This window comes from Leptosomus discolor, chromosome 1 (genome assembly GCF_034619465.1).
Source record: "Leptosomus discolor isolate bLepDis1 chromosome 1, bLepDis1.hap2, whole genome shotgun sequence".
Taxonomy (NCBI): domain Eukaryota; kingdom Metazoa; phylum Chordata; class Aves; order Leptosomiformes; family Leptosomidae; genus Leptosomus; species Leptosomus discolor.
In genome coordinates, this window is record NC_141391.1 from 138,666,628 (window position 1) to 138,683,376 (window position 16,749).

General features: G+C 42.2%; 1 protein-coding gene across 1 annotated transcript; it reads right to left on the bottom strand.

Annotated features, from left to right (window-relative positions):
- Nucleotides 1-7,807: 7,807 nt before the first annotated feature.
- On the bottom strand, nt 7,808-14,826 carry CREBL2 (cAMP responsive element binding protein like 2). Its single transcript, XM_086465964.1, has 4 exons — nt 14,698-14,826; nt 13,921-14,118; nt 12,628-12,775; nt 7,808-8,523 (listed from the first exon to the last, which is right to left on the bottom strand). Exons 1-4 carry the CDS (start codon nt 14,824-14,826, stop codon nt 8,519-8,521), a joined length of 480 nt encoding a protein of 159 aa, XP_086322090.1. The 3' UTR covers nt 7,808-8,518.
- Nucleotides 14,827-16,749: the final 1,923 nt, after the last annotated feature.

The following is a 16,749-nucleotide window of genomic DNA, read 5'->3' on the forward strand; positions in this document are numbered from 1 at the left end:
ATGAGTGAAGTCTGGTGGTTGGCATTCTTACACCATCTTTCTGTATCAGTAAAAGCCAAGTCACAGTTGTATCAGAGTGAGCATGACTGCTTGTATAGCTTCTTTTAGCCAAAACTATACTGGTAGAAAAACATTCTCACTAATGTAAGCTGTGTTTCAACTAGGAGGAATTTGCCCATGCAGCTGACCCTTTGTGCAGTTATACCAGTAAACCTTCCTGATTTCTACTTCCATATAATGCAGCTTTCGGTATCATTAAAAGAATTATCCAGAGAAATCGAACAAAACCCATTGCTTCTATTGCTAGCTAGCTGACAGATCCCTCGGTCTGAAAAGCCAGCCTTCACCACACAGCACAAGCAAAAGGAGCAGTGATGTGCCCGTACGTCGGGTGCGTACGTACATGCTCACTCCTACTTTCTTCCTTTCCCTTTTTCCCAAGTCCTGCCAGTCCTCTCTATCCTTTATCCCATCAGCCATGGCTGCTGACCAGGCTCATGCCCTGCTGAACACCCTGCTTCCAGGAGAGGTGCCTCAGGAAAGGCAACTCCAGCCCTTCAGATGACACCCAGACACTGGCAGTTCAGTGCTGCCACTGTGAGAGCTGAAGAAGACACCATGCTACAGCAGTGCTGAAGATGGAAAATATCTGGCAGCTTGACAGTTGAAATGGCAGCTAGTCCATGCTTAGGGTTGACTTTGGAAACCTGTAATTAAATGGATGGAAACTGACAAGTGCTGACCTGGCACCAGAGCAAGGAGAATTCTTTTCCACTCCTTCCATCATTTTAGGACACGTTTGATGGATGCGTTTGATAGCACCAAGCGCCAGGTACCTCCGGGTCTGTCAAGGCCCCAGAGGTGCCAAAGACTCAGGAGGAAGATCATGGATTATCTAAGCAAGAAATGGAAAATGCTGCAGGATTTGCCTGATCAATATAAACAAATCTCTCTGCACTCCCTCACAACTACTCATTGCCAACAGATTGTTTCAGTGATATACCTGATGCAACAATAGTTAATGAGTGTGTGGGAAAATAACGGAAGATTGGTGAGGAGGATTATAAGCACACTCAAGTGACCTGCAGCTGAGGCGTAGAAAAACACATATAAACAAGTTGTTTAGCCTTGTGTGTTGGACAAGTAGAACAACTGTGTTTCAATAACGTAAGTCTGTGATAGAGGCACCCTATCGAACACGCTTGAGATTCCTGCCCTGCTGTGGGAAAGATCAAAGCCCAGGGGACAGCTACGCCTGCGTGAATCCCTGAAACACAGGCACCAACAGCAGGTTCTGTGATTGTCTGGCAAGGACCGAGCTGCGTGGTGCCTGTGTCCCTGCTTGTGTGCCTCTGCCCCGGTGCTGCTCCGAGGATCCCTCGGACAAAGTAACGAGAATAAATTTACTCTTTGTATTTCATCCATGGTTTTGTGGTTTGTCCTGTGTCCTGCCTGTGTCAGCTCACACAGAGGGGTGAGGAAACTTTAGGACTAAATCAAGCAGCACTACTCAGATAAAGGCACCTTGAAGAAACACACTTTAATGTGGGAATATCCAGCAACTGCCCCTGGAGCTTCATCCAGCTCTCAAGACACCCCTGTATCCCAGAAAGGTTGGTTAGGTGCCCAGGATGCCGACCGCTGCTCCTGTGTGGGTACACACACGTGTCTGTGAGTGCAGGTGTAAGCGAGGAGGAAACCAGCATGCGGACATGGGCTGACGCTGGCAGAAATTATTAGGGCAGGTTTGACACTTAGCAAACAAAAAATCCCGGTTCACAAACACATCTCAACCCCATCTGCAAAGCAGCAGTTCTGGGAGTGAAGACTCCTGGATCTCTAACCCATCCACCCCTTAGTCTTAAACATTTTCTGTCTAACAACATGACATAGTGTCAACCATTAAACATTTTTTTTCCATTAAGCAGACACCCGTTGAGTGGAAATTCCATCACTGCCATTTACTTTTGGTATTAAGTGGCTTGCACTTGGGAATTACTATTACAAATTGCCAAATTATGTGTGTCCCCCCCATTTTATTTCTGCAGAAAGTCAGGGGTTCGGTTAAACATATTTTTTAAATTTCCAGTTGAGGGGTGGGAGCTAGTGAGAAACAGACACACACACCACTTGAACCTATTTTTCAGCCAGCCTCCCGGAGGTGATACTGAGGTGGCTATCACCCATAATTGGACTTAAGAGTTTCCATATGCCCAGTTAAGAATCCCCTGAGTTTTTCCAGTCTCCTCAACTCAAACAGTTTAACTTTTTAACAGAATTAATTTAAATTGATTTAGGAGTTGGTTTTCCAAGCTGCTGAACGCACGCCATCGATTTCAGCTGAAATTCTGAGTGCTCAGCCTTTCTCAGTATCAGATCATTCCTGTTCAAAAGAACAAAAAGCAGACTTGAAGTTTATTAAAGCCAGACCCATATGCTCAAAGGAAGGGTTATTAGCCTCCTAAGTGATTCTGTAAGTTAATATGTCTTTATTAGTTGGCTCTTTTCAACCTAGCAAGTGCTGTGGAATAGGCCATTATAAATTACATGAGCTTTATTTGAACTGGCTTCTAGTAAAACGTGACACACCTACTGGAAGACTGTTACATAAATGTCACCTTCTGGTGAGCAGTTTAAACTAAAACACAGATTTATTCTGCACTACTGCTAACACACACATAGTCTTCTTTCAGTTTTCTCATGAAACTGGTCCCTGGATAAAATTCAGAAGTGGCACAGACAGCAGTGACTCCTTTGTGTTCAGCATCTCAAACATTTCAGACCAGCTCTTGATTTGGTCCTACGTTTGCAGGGGAAGAAAAAAAAAAAAAAAGATTACATCACCAAACAATTTAACTTGTCCTTGTCTCTTCCTAGCCAGACACTAGCTTTTTTCACTGCAGGTACAAGCCAGAGCAAGAGACACTTTTGTTTCCATGGTTTGGGGAGGAGGGACTGATCAAGGACTTCCATTTTTTTGAGGCCATCTAGCATTAGCCAGCAGAGGCCACATACAGATGGGTGGAATTATCCATCTTATTTCCAAAGGCACCACAGCACTTTTCTTCACCCCTGGAGATTTACAGTCTCCGCTGCCGTACATAATCTGCAGAGTCCCTCTCTGTATTGATCCAAATACAGGAAGGAAAACAATTAAGTGATACCCAGACTTAGCAAAATTTCAGATTATTTACCAGTTAGCTGTAAATGCAGCAGGAGTAGCCCTGATTTTCTTACTAACTCATAGCGCTGCCAGGAGCTGATCTGCTGTCTGGCTTTCTGCAGACTCTGAAACAGCTGTTGCCACATTATTGACTTGGCCTTTCGTATTAATCCAGGGCATCTTTCACAGAATGAAGTCTTGAGGTTGTGCATTTTTTTCCTTAAGAGGGATGTTGGGGATGTGGCTCTTGGCTCTCCCACCAGGAGTTGCACTGCCAGAACCAGCCTATGGCAGCAAGCATCGAGTTTTCAGAGCTAAACCATGCATAATCTTAGGACATCAGCAGAAGGCAGCCACCACTTCAGTACAGGCCAGAAAACAGATAGACACATAAAGAGTTATTTCAAAATGTTTCAAGAGAGGGTGATGCAGCACTAGATGGCTCCCACAAATTGCTCCTGAACCTACAACAGCACCTCTAAGTTCCACTCAAGAGCTCCAGTCCTGGGTGCAATGACAGATCTGCCGTCTTTTCACTACCACTTCACACCACTGTTCATCATGCCCATGTGCAGAGGCTGCCACCCGTGTATCCCAACACTATTACTAGCCAGCTTCTGACAGCCAGACAACGTTTTTGATGGCCAAGTTACCTAGTTGCATCTTCAAAGACCACTTCCAGCTTGTTGATCATGTCATGACAAATTCCTATCAAGGTAATTGATTTGCATTGGAGATTTGTCTTCAAGCAAAATAATTGTCTCTTTTGTCCATTAAAAAAATCTGTTCATACTAGTAAACACTTTTAAAATGTATTTGAGTGGAGGAGACTGAGGGGTGACCTCATTAATGTTTATAAATACGTAAAGGGTGAGTGGCAGGAGGATGGAGCTGGGCTTGTCTCGGTGATGGCCAATGACAGAACAAGGGGCAGCGGGTGCAAGCTGGATCATAGGAGGTTCCATGCAAACATAAGGAAAAACTTTTTCACTGTGAGGGTGACAGAGCACTGGAACAGGCTGCCCAGAGAGGCTGTGGAGTCTCCTTCTCTGGAGACATTCAAAACCTGCCTGAACGCCTTCCTGTGTGACCTACGCTGGGTGGTCCTGCTCTGGCAGGGGGGTTGGACTAGATGATCTTTCGAGGTCCCTTCCAACCCCTAACATTCTATGAGCCTGTGATTTGATGTCATCATTGAAGTTTTGCTTGAGAAAGGACATGGAAGGAACATCTTTGATTGAAAACGCCCCCTTCAGTGGTCTACCAAAATTCTCCACGTTTTCAGGAGCGTAAGAGATGTAATCACTGCAGTGGCTTTTATACTATGAGCGGAGTGTGCACAGGATGTACACTATCACCAACCTTGCACGGTTCCAGCTCACACTGCACACACATAGAAGCAAAGTCAGTGCAACCTCATCGTTAGCATGCAGGATGTAGTCTTCCCAGCTAAACTCCTGCTTGGTGAATGGAACAACTTGGTTTAGAGCGACACAGTCAAAATCCCTTCCCATGAGATTTTACCATGCAAACATTTCTGTAATTTCAGTGTATGAAAACAGCACAAGCATAACAGAACATATTAGAGTTATTAAAGCTAAAAAAGCAAAAAACCCAAGCGTGCTACATATTCATCCTTCATCCAAATGCTGGACCAAAACAAACGGATGCTAGTGATGCTAGCTATGAGCTTCTGTATCATTTAAGTGTATGGTTATGAGCGAACAGGTTGGAGCAGTTTAAGAAGTTTCTGCCTTCCAGGTGAGAAACAAAAACTGACTCTAAATAGGTCTACTCCAATCAAAGCCAAAGGAAAATGAGTTTGTGAAAACAGTCCCTCAGTGGCCCTGGCAATATCCAAAATACTCTCTGACACAGGTAACTATTTTAATCTTCAAAAGAGGGAGCTAAAGCGACAATTCTCTATAAGAAAACTTTGAACGGAAAAGAAAAGCTGGTGTACAGGTAGAAGGAGAGCTTGAATCCCTAGATTAACTATTTAACGAAAAACACTTGAAGTTCCATTTTTCTTTGGAGGGCAGAAGACAAGTTTGCAGGCATTCAGGCTTACAAACATCACCTACCCACAGGACAAATGACTGCTGCCAAGCACAGGCCCCACATTGATTCTTTATTGTAGCCTGATCACTGCACAAGAAACACTACTAGCAGAGTTCTCTCCTCTCCTTGCTATAATGAAGTTGTAACCACAAAAGCTCCCAGTGCTCCTTGGAAGGCTAGTGGTCAGCTCCCCACAACAAAAAACAAAGCAGAGTGCATCAGTACTGATCTGCCACTGATATCTCCATGTGCAGCTTCAAATCAAGCATGACAGAAAAATGGCACATGAGGAAAAAATTATGCTTAGAAGCATCCTTTCAAATTAACTTGAAATTATTGTTTTATAAAATCCTCACTGATGTCTGAAAACAGCTATACACTAATGAAGACAGGGGAAAAGAGGTTTTACAGCAACAATCATTTTAATCCCTGTTAACTGGTGATATTTAAAGTTACAGCTCATGATAGTACTTCTGGTGGACCAAGGCAAAGCTGTGTTAATAACAGGCACATTTGTTTTGTTTACAGGATTTATTTCATGCAAAAAGCATGATTCAGAGAAACATGCAGGGTAAATGCAAGCAATCACAAGAGGCCATTCATCATTCTGCCTGTATTTTCTTATTAATACATCCATAGAACTGCAACTGTGCTCATTCCACAAGAGAGAAGTTCATGGCAGAGGGATTAAAACAGAGAACCTTTATCAACACTCTCCAGCTGTCAGTCAGCCTTTTTTAATCTGCCAGCATGTGTAGACAATATCAGCTCCATTAACAATGCCACTACTCCTTTCGTGGCATTGGATTGAAACGATGGCAACAGTAAGCAGCTACTGCAAAATGACACAAGATTACGTAAATCCAGAAAGATGAAGTAGTTAATTGGCTGTTTCTCAAACACCCGCAGTAATCCACTTTGGTTCCATCAGTATACTTGTAATTAAAAAGCTAATGGCTATTTTATTTCAGAAGGCGAGAAACCCTAAGAATAAAGTAACAAGAAATGCAGCTTGCTGAAGTGAGAAGGTAGCGCGCTCTGTTCTCATCAACAGACCCCTGCAGCACAAGCGAGCTATCACCTTGAGAAGGTTTACACAGATACTTGTCACAAGAGTAAGTAGCTGATCAGAAGAAATACAGGCAATACCTCCTTCCCCTTTCTCTATCCACGATCCCAGGCAAGATGCAAGGTTTAAACAGAAAGCTAACATCGGTATTCTGCTTACTTTGATGAAACCTCTTCTGGCTGACGTTCATGAGATAAAGGCCCTTGGGCCAAAATTTCCTCTCTCACAAATGAATGCCCCTCTAGCTCCAAGCTGAGCTTACCCTTTTGGTCAAAAACACTGTTACTGGTAAAAATGCTGGGCAACCTGGAATTTTACAGAAATACAAGTAACAGAATAATCTCCATCTCCATGTTTCGAGTGAAAGAAGACAGATTTGTGAGCAGCAGAGCCGCTTCAACGCACACCCAACATCTACAACCGAGCAACGCTATCACTGCCAGCTGCTGCCACTGGCTGCGAACGGTGTCACCTTCCTCCTGATCATACAGCTGAACAGGGGAACGCTTGAACAAGCCAAAAACCACTCTGGGGTGAGCTGCTACCAGCACTGCTTCTGCTAGGCTATGTGGAGAAACAAGAAGTGGGTCCTGAGCTACAAAGGGTGATGATACTACTAAGAGCTTGCAATGCAGAAGGGGTATTTACACTGATGTTACTGAGAGCTTAAAATGCAGAAGGGGTATTCAGTGTGAGTTGGTGGGTGTGGTACAGCATGTGTGCAGAGGCAGAGAAAAACAGCAGAATAACTCATGTTTTTATGTAGTCCTCTGGAAAAGGAACCCTTGACGGCTTTTGAAAATAGCTGCCAGGCCACTTGGGGAAGAAAGGAGATTCACAGAAGATTCTTTTTCTGTAGGGAAAAAGGAATGCATACTGAAAAGTAGATTTCAAAGGGGAGAGGAAAGAAAAAGCCCAGAAATGCAAAACAGAAAACACTGACCTAGCAACACAGCAGGATCTATGTTCGATAGGGAGTAGGAAAGAATTGTTCTTACATCAGCAGGCATTCAGAGCATGCCACATAAGGAGATGGTGAAGTTGGAAGACACTGCTGGTATGCTCTACCACAGCGATATGCAGCATTGCTGTCGCCAGCACTGTATAACTTGATCAAAATGTATTTTGAAAGCTGCCATGAGAAAGAAGGCATGGAAAAAGTCACCTTTCATAGCAAACTATTTCTGTTCAGAGGGAACACCCTGTCTCATGAAAACAGACATTTTATAACCCACTTGTAGTCTTTTACCCACAAATTTATTTCACCATCAGAACACTTATCAGCTGCAGCATAGTTAAGAATGTCACCATTACCCACCCTAATACACAGACATCATACACAAGAACTCCTTGAAGTAGCAGTTAGTGTTAGTAGCGTTGATCTGCCTGTAACTCACAACTGGCTTGACGCACAAAAAAAGCAGAGCTAATCTTGCAGTAGTTCTGGAAGCAAAATTTCCACCTCTGAAGCGCTTTTTATGGAGGGAAAAAAAAAAAAAGACACTGAAAGTCAGTTGTTTAGGTTTTTCAAATTTTTTTTTAAATGAAGTGTTGCTGAAAATCATTAGCTGAACAACAACAGCATTTTCTAGTTACAATTTAAAGTAAGGTAAAGAAAATACAAACAATGATATAAATAACATCAAGCAACAGCCTTTGCAGAAATTGCTTATGGCAATGGCTATAACTGACACTACAAATTCTACTTCTATATCTACATGTACAAATCTATACATTCCATAAATACAGCATCAGTTGAATTTCAGTCCACTGATGTGGTAGTCAGTATGGGATATCACAGATTTTACTGCGGATTAGAAGGTGTTTTCTCATACAAATTCAGAGTCATACAAGAAATTCGATTACTGACATAACTTACAGAGAAATGAATGCTCAGTGGCACTAACAGCAGGATACTCACAAGCTGGTGTTTTGCCTTGCTTACCTACAACAGGGATTTCTATGTCAGCCGATCCTCTGTCACTCGTGCTGTAACTCTTAAGCATAATGAGGACTAGGGTTCTTATTTCAGCTTCTCCTCACATTTCTCTGCATTTTTAGACTAGTCTCAAACATTTGGTCCTTACATTAACAGTTATTTTATACCTAATTATAGAGATTATAATTTCTTGGAAAGTAGCAAATGGAACTAAGATGCCAAATCTTCTCTATCTCTTCACGGGATGACAAAAGGAACTAGATTCATTATTGATGTGGATCAATCTTCACCCTAAAATGTAAAAGGAAAAAAAAGGAAAACCAAATCAGTCACAGGCACTCTCACAAACCTTGTCAGGTTTCAGCTGTCAAGAAAGAGAAAAGCTTTTTGAAATTTATCTCATACATTAAAAAAATCAAACACCTCTGATAAAAGTTATAATAGTCTTTTGAAAAGCACTTAATGGAATCCAGATTCTTTGACAAACACTTATTATCAGATTATGAAAGCAGACTGATTTTTTTTTTTTAATATATAATTACTAAATGTTCTTAGTTACACGACAAGTCGATATACGTACCCACTTCATTTTTCAGGATTCTATGCACAAAGCATATATACAGCATACAAAAATACATGACGTAATGCATGTTTTTATTCTGAAGTTTCCACTATCTGGTCAATCCTTGGGTCACGTTCTCCAAAAGGATTAGTGTAACTGTACAGTACTTACTCCATCAGCATCAATCAGTTCAGTTTTATCACACCCTACTGTAACACAGTTCTAGCGTTGTTGTAAACACCAAATACTACAGACAGGATTTTTTGAAGACTGTGGATAGTTTCCAGGAGATAGAACCATTTGCCCAGCTAAAGGTGGGTATCTGACCATTAGATTTCCATAGCAAGTGGGAAAACGACGCATTTCCAGGCTTACTGCCTTTCTTCCATGTTTGTGAGAAAGGACCAGCTGCACACTCACTGCAGGAGAAATGGCTGGAAGGCTGTACCCACCTTACACAAAAAGAGGCTACAACTAAACCATCCTCAATTATTTAGGATACTACATGAGACTCCTAGTCAGAGGACCTGGTTGTATCACTTCTTGGAGCCACGTCAATGTGGATGAAGACTATAAGCATCAAAGTATCAAATGAGCATGAACCACAAACATTTCTGTTAGTTTTCCAGGGGAACTGCTAAACTCCAAAACAAAGGACACCCGGAGATCCATCTAAGGCTAGAACATTTATAACATAGGATGATCTGCCATGTGATGGAAGCCACAGAACTTTACCTAATTAATGATGGTTGCCGAGAAACCTACATTTCATAATGAACTACAGCATCTAGAACAGATTGGAAAATTGCAGTTAGAGCCTCTATCTGCCACGTGTATTCTGGCTTGCAGGACAAACGAGGAAACCTTTTAAGATGATGTAGGCTGTAACATGCCTCCTGTCCCATCTGCACGAAGCACAAAAAACCTGTTAGAACAAGGATGCCACTATTTGTGCCACAGGGTTCAGCCCAGACTTGCCAAACACAATGCTGTAATGCCAACCGCTGGCTAAGCCAAGAAGTGGGAGCCACCACGGTGGGGAACAGATGAAAACCATTGCTCATCACAATGAGAAATTCCAGCTCTCCATTTCCTCCATAAAACAGAACTCCCAAGAAGTTTCTTTTTTGGCATCACAGAAAGTGAAACAAAGAAAGTGTGGAGGGAAGAGAGTGAGTGGGGTCTTTCTGGTGAGATGAGAGCTGTGTTTGTCACATTACCTAGTGCTGAGTGCAGCTGTTTTGGTCACACATACTGTTAACACCTCTGCATGTTTTCTACATCCCTGATTCAGAAAGACACTTAAGTACACACATAACATTTTAAATATATTTTTTAATAACAATACATAGTTGACATTTGAAACCAGACTGTGTAAGTCTAATTCTAACCAAAAATAATATATTACACTTCTGGCATGATCATGTTACAAAATCCAACTGCAAGGTTCACAGAATATAGTTCTGGACATCTGGCCTAGGGTTTTTTTTTCCTCCAGAGAATCCAGAAAAAGGGCAGGCAAGCATTCAACATAGACAAAAATCCCCAAAACTTATGGGTTGGCTTTGTTACTATCTTTCAGGACAAACTGTTGTTCAGAGCTTAAAATACACGGGGGGGAAACCCTCATATTCTTCCCATCTCTGCTCCAGTGTTACTTAACCTCTCATAATAGTTTTCCATGTCTATGCAACATTTCTAGCAATTGCTAAGTACACGTATGGAGGATCTAAAAAATAAACTTAAAATCATGCCTTAAGGATTAATATGAGTGCTCAGAACAGAATTCTGAAGACAACCGTGCTATACACTGAAATATGGCAATTTTCAGTGCTTTCAATTAATCCCGAATTGAGATAATGCTAAAAAGACACAATTAGTTCAACAAAAAAGGCAACATTCAGTCTAGCAAAGTCATTCACGATAATGTTTATTCTATGAAACAAAGAAAACGTAAGATTAAAAAATGTTCCATGCATTTCATAAAACACAGAGAAAGACATTGTCACAAACAGCACAGAGAATAAGCAAGCAAACCCCCCCCTGAAAATCCTGAAAGCTCCACTCCTCACATTGCATCACACAAATACAAAAAGCATATACAGGAGAAAGAGCAGTCTAAGGAAAGCAGCAAGTTATCTGTCAAAATCTGGGATGAGTAAATCAGCCTGCAAGACTTTTGGTTCTATGATAAAAGAGAGGTGATGGCAAACTAATGCAACTTGTTTTCCTCGCTACCAGCTCTTGGCATTCTGTTCGGCTGGGAAACCACGATAGCACAGCAGAACTGATATTAAGTTGCAGTCTAGAAAGGTAGTAGGGCCCAAAGTGCAGGCAGATACAGAAAGATAGCAGGGCACGACGGATGGAAGGAGATGGCAGTTGTTCCACTGTGGGAAGTAAGGTGGAAGGACATGCTTTGACTACCTTACCAGGAGCATGCAGGGGTGGGAAATACACCCCACGAAAGAAATATGGGGCAGAAGCAGGGAATATATCTAATACCTCTCTTTAACAGTCCCAGAAACATAAAAGACGTGCTGCATTATGAAAGGATGCTGAGAGCAACATCTTTATTTAGGTTACAAGTTACATGACTATAAACCTTCTTATTGAAAGCTTTTGATCCAGTTCCTTCTCCTCGACCTACAATACTCCATTTGGCTTTAGCAAAGCTGTTAGGAGAACCTCCTCTTGCTTTTATTTTACAGAACCTCTCAGATTCCCACAACGGTTACCAACCACATGACTACCGACCACAAAGCCAGTCCAGTTCTGGGCTCTGACACAAAAGCAGTCCCCATCTCTTACCGGGAATGCCCAAAAGCTGCCATAGCTGCATTGGGGAAGAGTGGTGCAGAGAAAGGAAGAACAAGGCTCCGCTTACACAAACACCTATTACCCCAAAGGCCCCACTCCATGCAGGCTTAGGAACACCACAATCAAAGAGTTTCATGTGGGGAGGAGTAAATGGAAGACAGAGGACTAGGATCCTTCCCCCTGCATCTGGTGATGCATCCACTTCTCTCACAACAGAGTTCTTCTGCTAGCTACCAAGCTATCTCTGCTGCAGTGCGGAAGGTTCTGCATTGGCCTCCTGTGAACAATGCAGCATGTGGGAAGATTGTTACAGTTGCAAATGTGGTTTTCACGTTGTTTCTTAACAATATAAAGCTAGGAATTCCTATGTTTTAAAAGTTTACAGTAAAGTGTAATTTAACCTGTAGCATGAAATAGTACAAAACTAGAAGATGTGAGATATAGAATTGCCCGTACTACACCTTAACTCTGTTCCTTTGAATGTACGTATCAGGAATAGGGCTTTACATCACACGATCTTTTCACTTTTCAATCCTCAGAAGCACCTTATTTCATTCCCTGGACCAGCACAAGTGAGGCAGAAAGAGGACTCCATAGGAAATCCCAAGACCACCATTTCTCACTTTTGAGTGCCTGCAGCTAGAATAACGTTTTCTTGATGGAGTTCTTAAAATTCAATTACGTTTTATGTGCTCCGTTTACCTTGCATTAGAAATACAGAAAATGCTGTAAAAGATTAATGTCTCAAGTCTTCACAGGTCTCCACAGGTCTTGGTGAAACACAAAGATTGAGTCTTCTTTTAAAACAACTGCCCAGCTTCCTAGCTAGTGTAATTTCTGTGTTGTCCATGTAAACACTACACAGAGTCTTTGTACCACCCACTAAGCTCTTTGCTTCAATCAACCATTTGTGCCCAAAAGCACATCCTTATGTTTCTTCCTACACCACAGTCATCCTCCTACACCACAAAAGATGTAACAAAACAGGAATTAATCATAGGCTGGATACTTACAGGGGTTGCTGCTGTTTGCTTCTGTCTTCCCAGCCTTGGCAAGTTTGGTTGAGTTCTGCTGTGCTTTGCCTTGCTCCTCTCCAGTTAGCAGGGCTTTTATTTCAGAGGGGATTTTCCCTTGGTCCATCGCCATGCACCACTGCTTGTACTGAAATATGCAAACACATTAGGCATTAGCAAACTGCCAGGATCACATTAGCAGACAAAACAGAGCTGTAATCTTTACCTTCCGGTATATTCATTTAAGGTTTGAATTTACTGGGTTGAAGCCTCTTACAAAACTGCAGAGCACTAATGAGCTAAGCACGTGTCCATGGTTGCATACCTGGCCTCAGTAAATCCTGTTCCAGTCAATAAACTGCTACTCAGTGGCAGTACTAGACACAATACTGTAATTATTAAACAACACGGAACACTTTGTGCATTTTCTTGCTGTTGGCATGCCAGAATACCGTTCCAGTTCATGGCCTATTAAAAACAAGTATTTCACATGACTCTGGGGCTGATTGACTATTAAGAGGTCCTCTCTGATTGTGCAAGGCACGGTTACAGCACATATGCCTTATTCCTAGTCCCCTCATCTTAAATTCTTCGTTGGCAAACCCTGAAGCGCACTGAAAAACCTGTGGTCAGTTGGCTGACTTTCCACCCAGTCCTAACTCTGTTCACTTATGGTGATTAGCCCTGCCTATTCAAACAAACCTAACGCAAGGTCAAGGCACTATCCTCAGCTCCAGTGAAATTTCAATGGCATCTCAATATCACTGAGGAGCTGAGTCTGTATTTCCAGATGAAACATTCTCTTCAGTTAATGCAGCTTATTTGGCCAAGCCTCCCATCTTATACATCCTGGAAGACAGGACAGCTGTGAAACCATCTACACGGAGACTATACCGCAAGAATCGACCTTCCCAACACAGACAAAGGTCTGTGGGAAGCAATGACACGCTGCGGATATATGTTCCCCCTTGATATTTTAAGACATCTCTTTCCACCCTCTACCTCTTTCTACCTGTCAGAGGTTTTCCAAAACAAACATTTCAAAGACAACAGACTCGTATGCAACAGCTCTTTCTTTACTTGCTTCCAGCTCAAAACCAGCAGATAATTTGCAACATCAGGTTCATATTCAACACGCAAAATACACAAACAGCTGAACGCATCTGTTACTGATGTTTTGATACCTTATGGCTAGCCAAATCCCAGCCTCAGCCACAGTGATTTCCAGAACAAATGTCCACGAGGACAGGTCCCAAATAATATCGAGGGTTACATTAAATGATAATGTCTTACCATTTCAAGCTCTTCTCTGAGAGCACAGATGGCTCGCTCTCTGCTTGAAACCAGCTCTTCCAGGTACTGGTACCTCAGCTTCTTCCTGGCTCTGCACTCTCTTGCACTCTGACGACTTCTTTCAAGTTTTGCCTTCAAGTCTATTTTGGCTGGTTTACGACCTCGTTTGCCCGGTTTCTTTACCTTGCCCCCAACCACCTGGAAAGGCAGGGTACAGTAAAGATCCTGTTCTGCAAAGGTAATGCTGTAACCATGTCATTGTGCCTACCAGGTGTCTCAAGCAGAAAATCTTGCATATACTTCCACTGATTCTGGAGCAACAGAAGAAATAAGGGGCCTGACATATGAAGTTTTCAGTGGCAGCATCAAAAACAAAAGGGAGGGATACGACTTTGTAGTGAAGCCAGTGCTTAAGCAGCCCTATTGCAAATGCTACTAATCTGATTTGGAGGAGCTCCACAGAATGGTTGAGGTTGGCAGGGACCTCTGGAGGTCATCTGGTCCAATGCCCTGTGCTCAAGCAGGACCACCTACAGCTGGCTGCCCAGGACTGTGTCCAGATGGCTTTTGAGTATCTCCAAGGAGGAAGACTCCACAAGCCCTCTGGGCAACTTCTGCCATGCTCAGTCACCCTCACAGCAGAAGAGCATTTCCTGATGTTCAGACAGACCCTCTTGTGTTCCAGTTTGTACCCATCGCCTCTGGTCCTGGCACTGGGTACCACTAAAGAGAGACGGTCTCTTGTTTATACCCTCCCCTTCAGGTATTTGTACACACTGATGAGATAACCTGAGACTTCTCCAGTCTAGACGGTCCCAGTCTTCTCAGCCTTTCTTCATAGGAGAGATGTTCCAGTCCCTTCATCATCTCAGTGACCTTTTGCTGGACTCTGTCCAGCAGCTCCATTCCTCTCTCGCACTGGGAGCCCAGAACCAGACACGCTATTTCAGATATCTAGGAGGATATCTGGGGCGTTGAGGAGACAGAAATGACACTCAACTTGTAATGAAACTGTTCTAGTAATACCTGCCCTAATACTTGCCAGCTCTAGAAATGTTGTATTATTGAGTGTAACACTTTAATTTGGAAGAAAAAAATATTTATTTATATCAATATAATCCAAAACTTAGTTTTGTTGCAATGAAATGACCACAGTTTCGGCCTACTCTAAAGCTAAAACTTGTGAGAATTATTCACTAGCCATCTGAGCTTCCTCAGTCTCAATTTCCTTCCAAGAAATCTTCTGAGGATTTTTACTAAACAGGGAACTCTGTTACACTGAGTCCTACCTCTGCTGCCTCTATTCCAGTTGTACCTAACCACTCTGGCCACATTTACCTTCAAAACATTACTACACAGCCTGGAAAATTGTCTCCTCACACCTCCTCATGCAACCTATTCCAGTGTTCAACACTCCCAGTGCCTAATTTAGATCTTCCTTGCAGAAATGTAACCCCCTAGCTTCTTGTCCTATGGAGTGCAGGTTTTTGCAACCATTTTCCCCTCTTCTTTCTGGCTCCTTTTTTTTTGTTTTTTGGGGGTTTTTTTGTTTGTTTTTTGTTGTTTTTTTTTTTTGGTTGGGGTTTTTTTTGGTTTTTGGTGTGGTGTTTTGGTTTTTTTTTGGGGGGGGGGTCAGGTCTGAAAGCTTCTCTTGCTACAAATAAAAAAATAAAAGGAACATTTTCCTCAATGTTTAATGTTTACTCTATGCTTCCCTCCCCAAATATTTTACTCTTAACATGAGAGCATGGCACAAGAAAGGCTTAAATATAGCCTGAAACCTAGTACACCGGCCATCAGGTAGTATCACCCTGTAAGCATTACAGCAGGCACACACCCCACCTCCCCTCTGAAGTGAGGAGTTCTCTTTATTTGCATTCTGACCACACTGTTTGAATGGAGGGGGTGTGGAGAAACACACCTAACACACACACACCTACATGCAAGAATTTCACTGCAGGCTTAGTGTTTCACCATACCGTATACAGACATGACTTTTTGAATAGGCAGTGTTCAAAATATCAGAGTTCATCATTAAAAAAAGGCACTTTTTACTGTCTGATGCTACAAAGTAAGTCAGCTTTGACAATCAAAGAAGTCATTTGTTCTACAAACTTAGCGGGCTGCAATAAAAACAATAACATAGTGAACTGATGTGCTAGAATGAAGAAAAAGAAAGGATTATACAATTGAGCCTATTCTTTCTTTGGAAAGTGAGTCAACAATCACATGCCAACATAATCCTACCCTCTCTATATTGCCTCTCCTAATTTATTCAGGAGTAGCTGCCTACCATAAGCAAATGGAGAAACACAAAGTACTTAATGGACATCTAGTGATAATGGAACAAACAAAATACATTCAGAAAAGCAAAGGGAAAAAAAAAAAAATCAAGCTTTTTTACACTTGAACTGCTGAATACAGTTTGAATAATCCATTCACTCCACCAAGGTGCTCTCCCTAAGATCTTTTAGTTCAGATATTAAACAGCCATGGCCAAGGGGGAAAGTGACTGTCCCCTTTTGGGCATCACAAGCGTGGCTTTGACCTCTCACAGGACCACACTCCAATTTATGCATGGTGTGATTTACACTCCTAGCTCAGCAGGAGTTAGAAATACACACAGTCTTCCCAGCAGGGGCTGTAGGCACTCACAATTTGCTATCTACTATTACTTGCACTTGAAAGATTCCTGGGTATTACACTACACACTACAGCCAAAGTACTTCAATTCTCAAAGATGTTTAGCACCTGAGGCTTTTCTGTGCCAATGCAAGGCAATTTAAAGTAAATCTTTGAATTCAAGAGCTAGATAAGGTCTTGTAGAGA

Coding starts and splice junctions, on each gene's coding strand:
- CREBL2 (XM_086465964.1), bottom strand. CDS start 14,826: ATGGAGCTGCTGGACAGAGTCCAGCAAAAGGTCACTGAGATGATGAAG. Junction 14,119..14,697: donor AGTCTCAGGTTATCTCATCA/GTGTGTACAAAT, acceptor CTGCCTTTCCAG/GTGGTTGGGGGCAAGGTAAA. Junction 12,776..13,920: donor TCAGAGAAGAGCTTGAAATG/GTAAGACATTAT, acceptor TGCATATTTCAG/TACAAGCAGTGGTGCATGGC.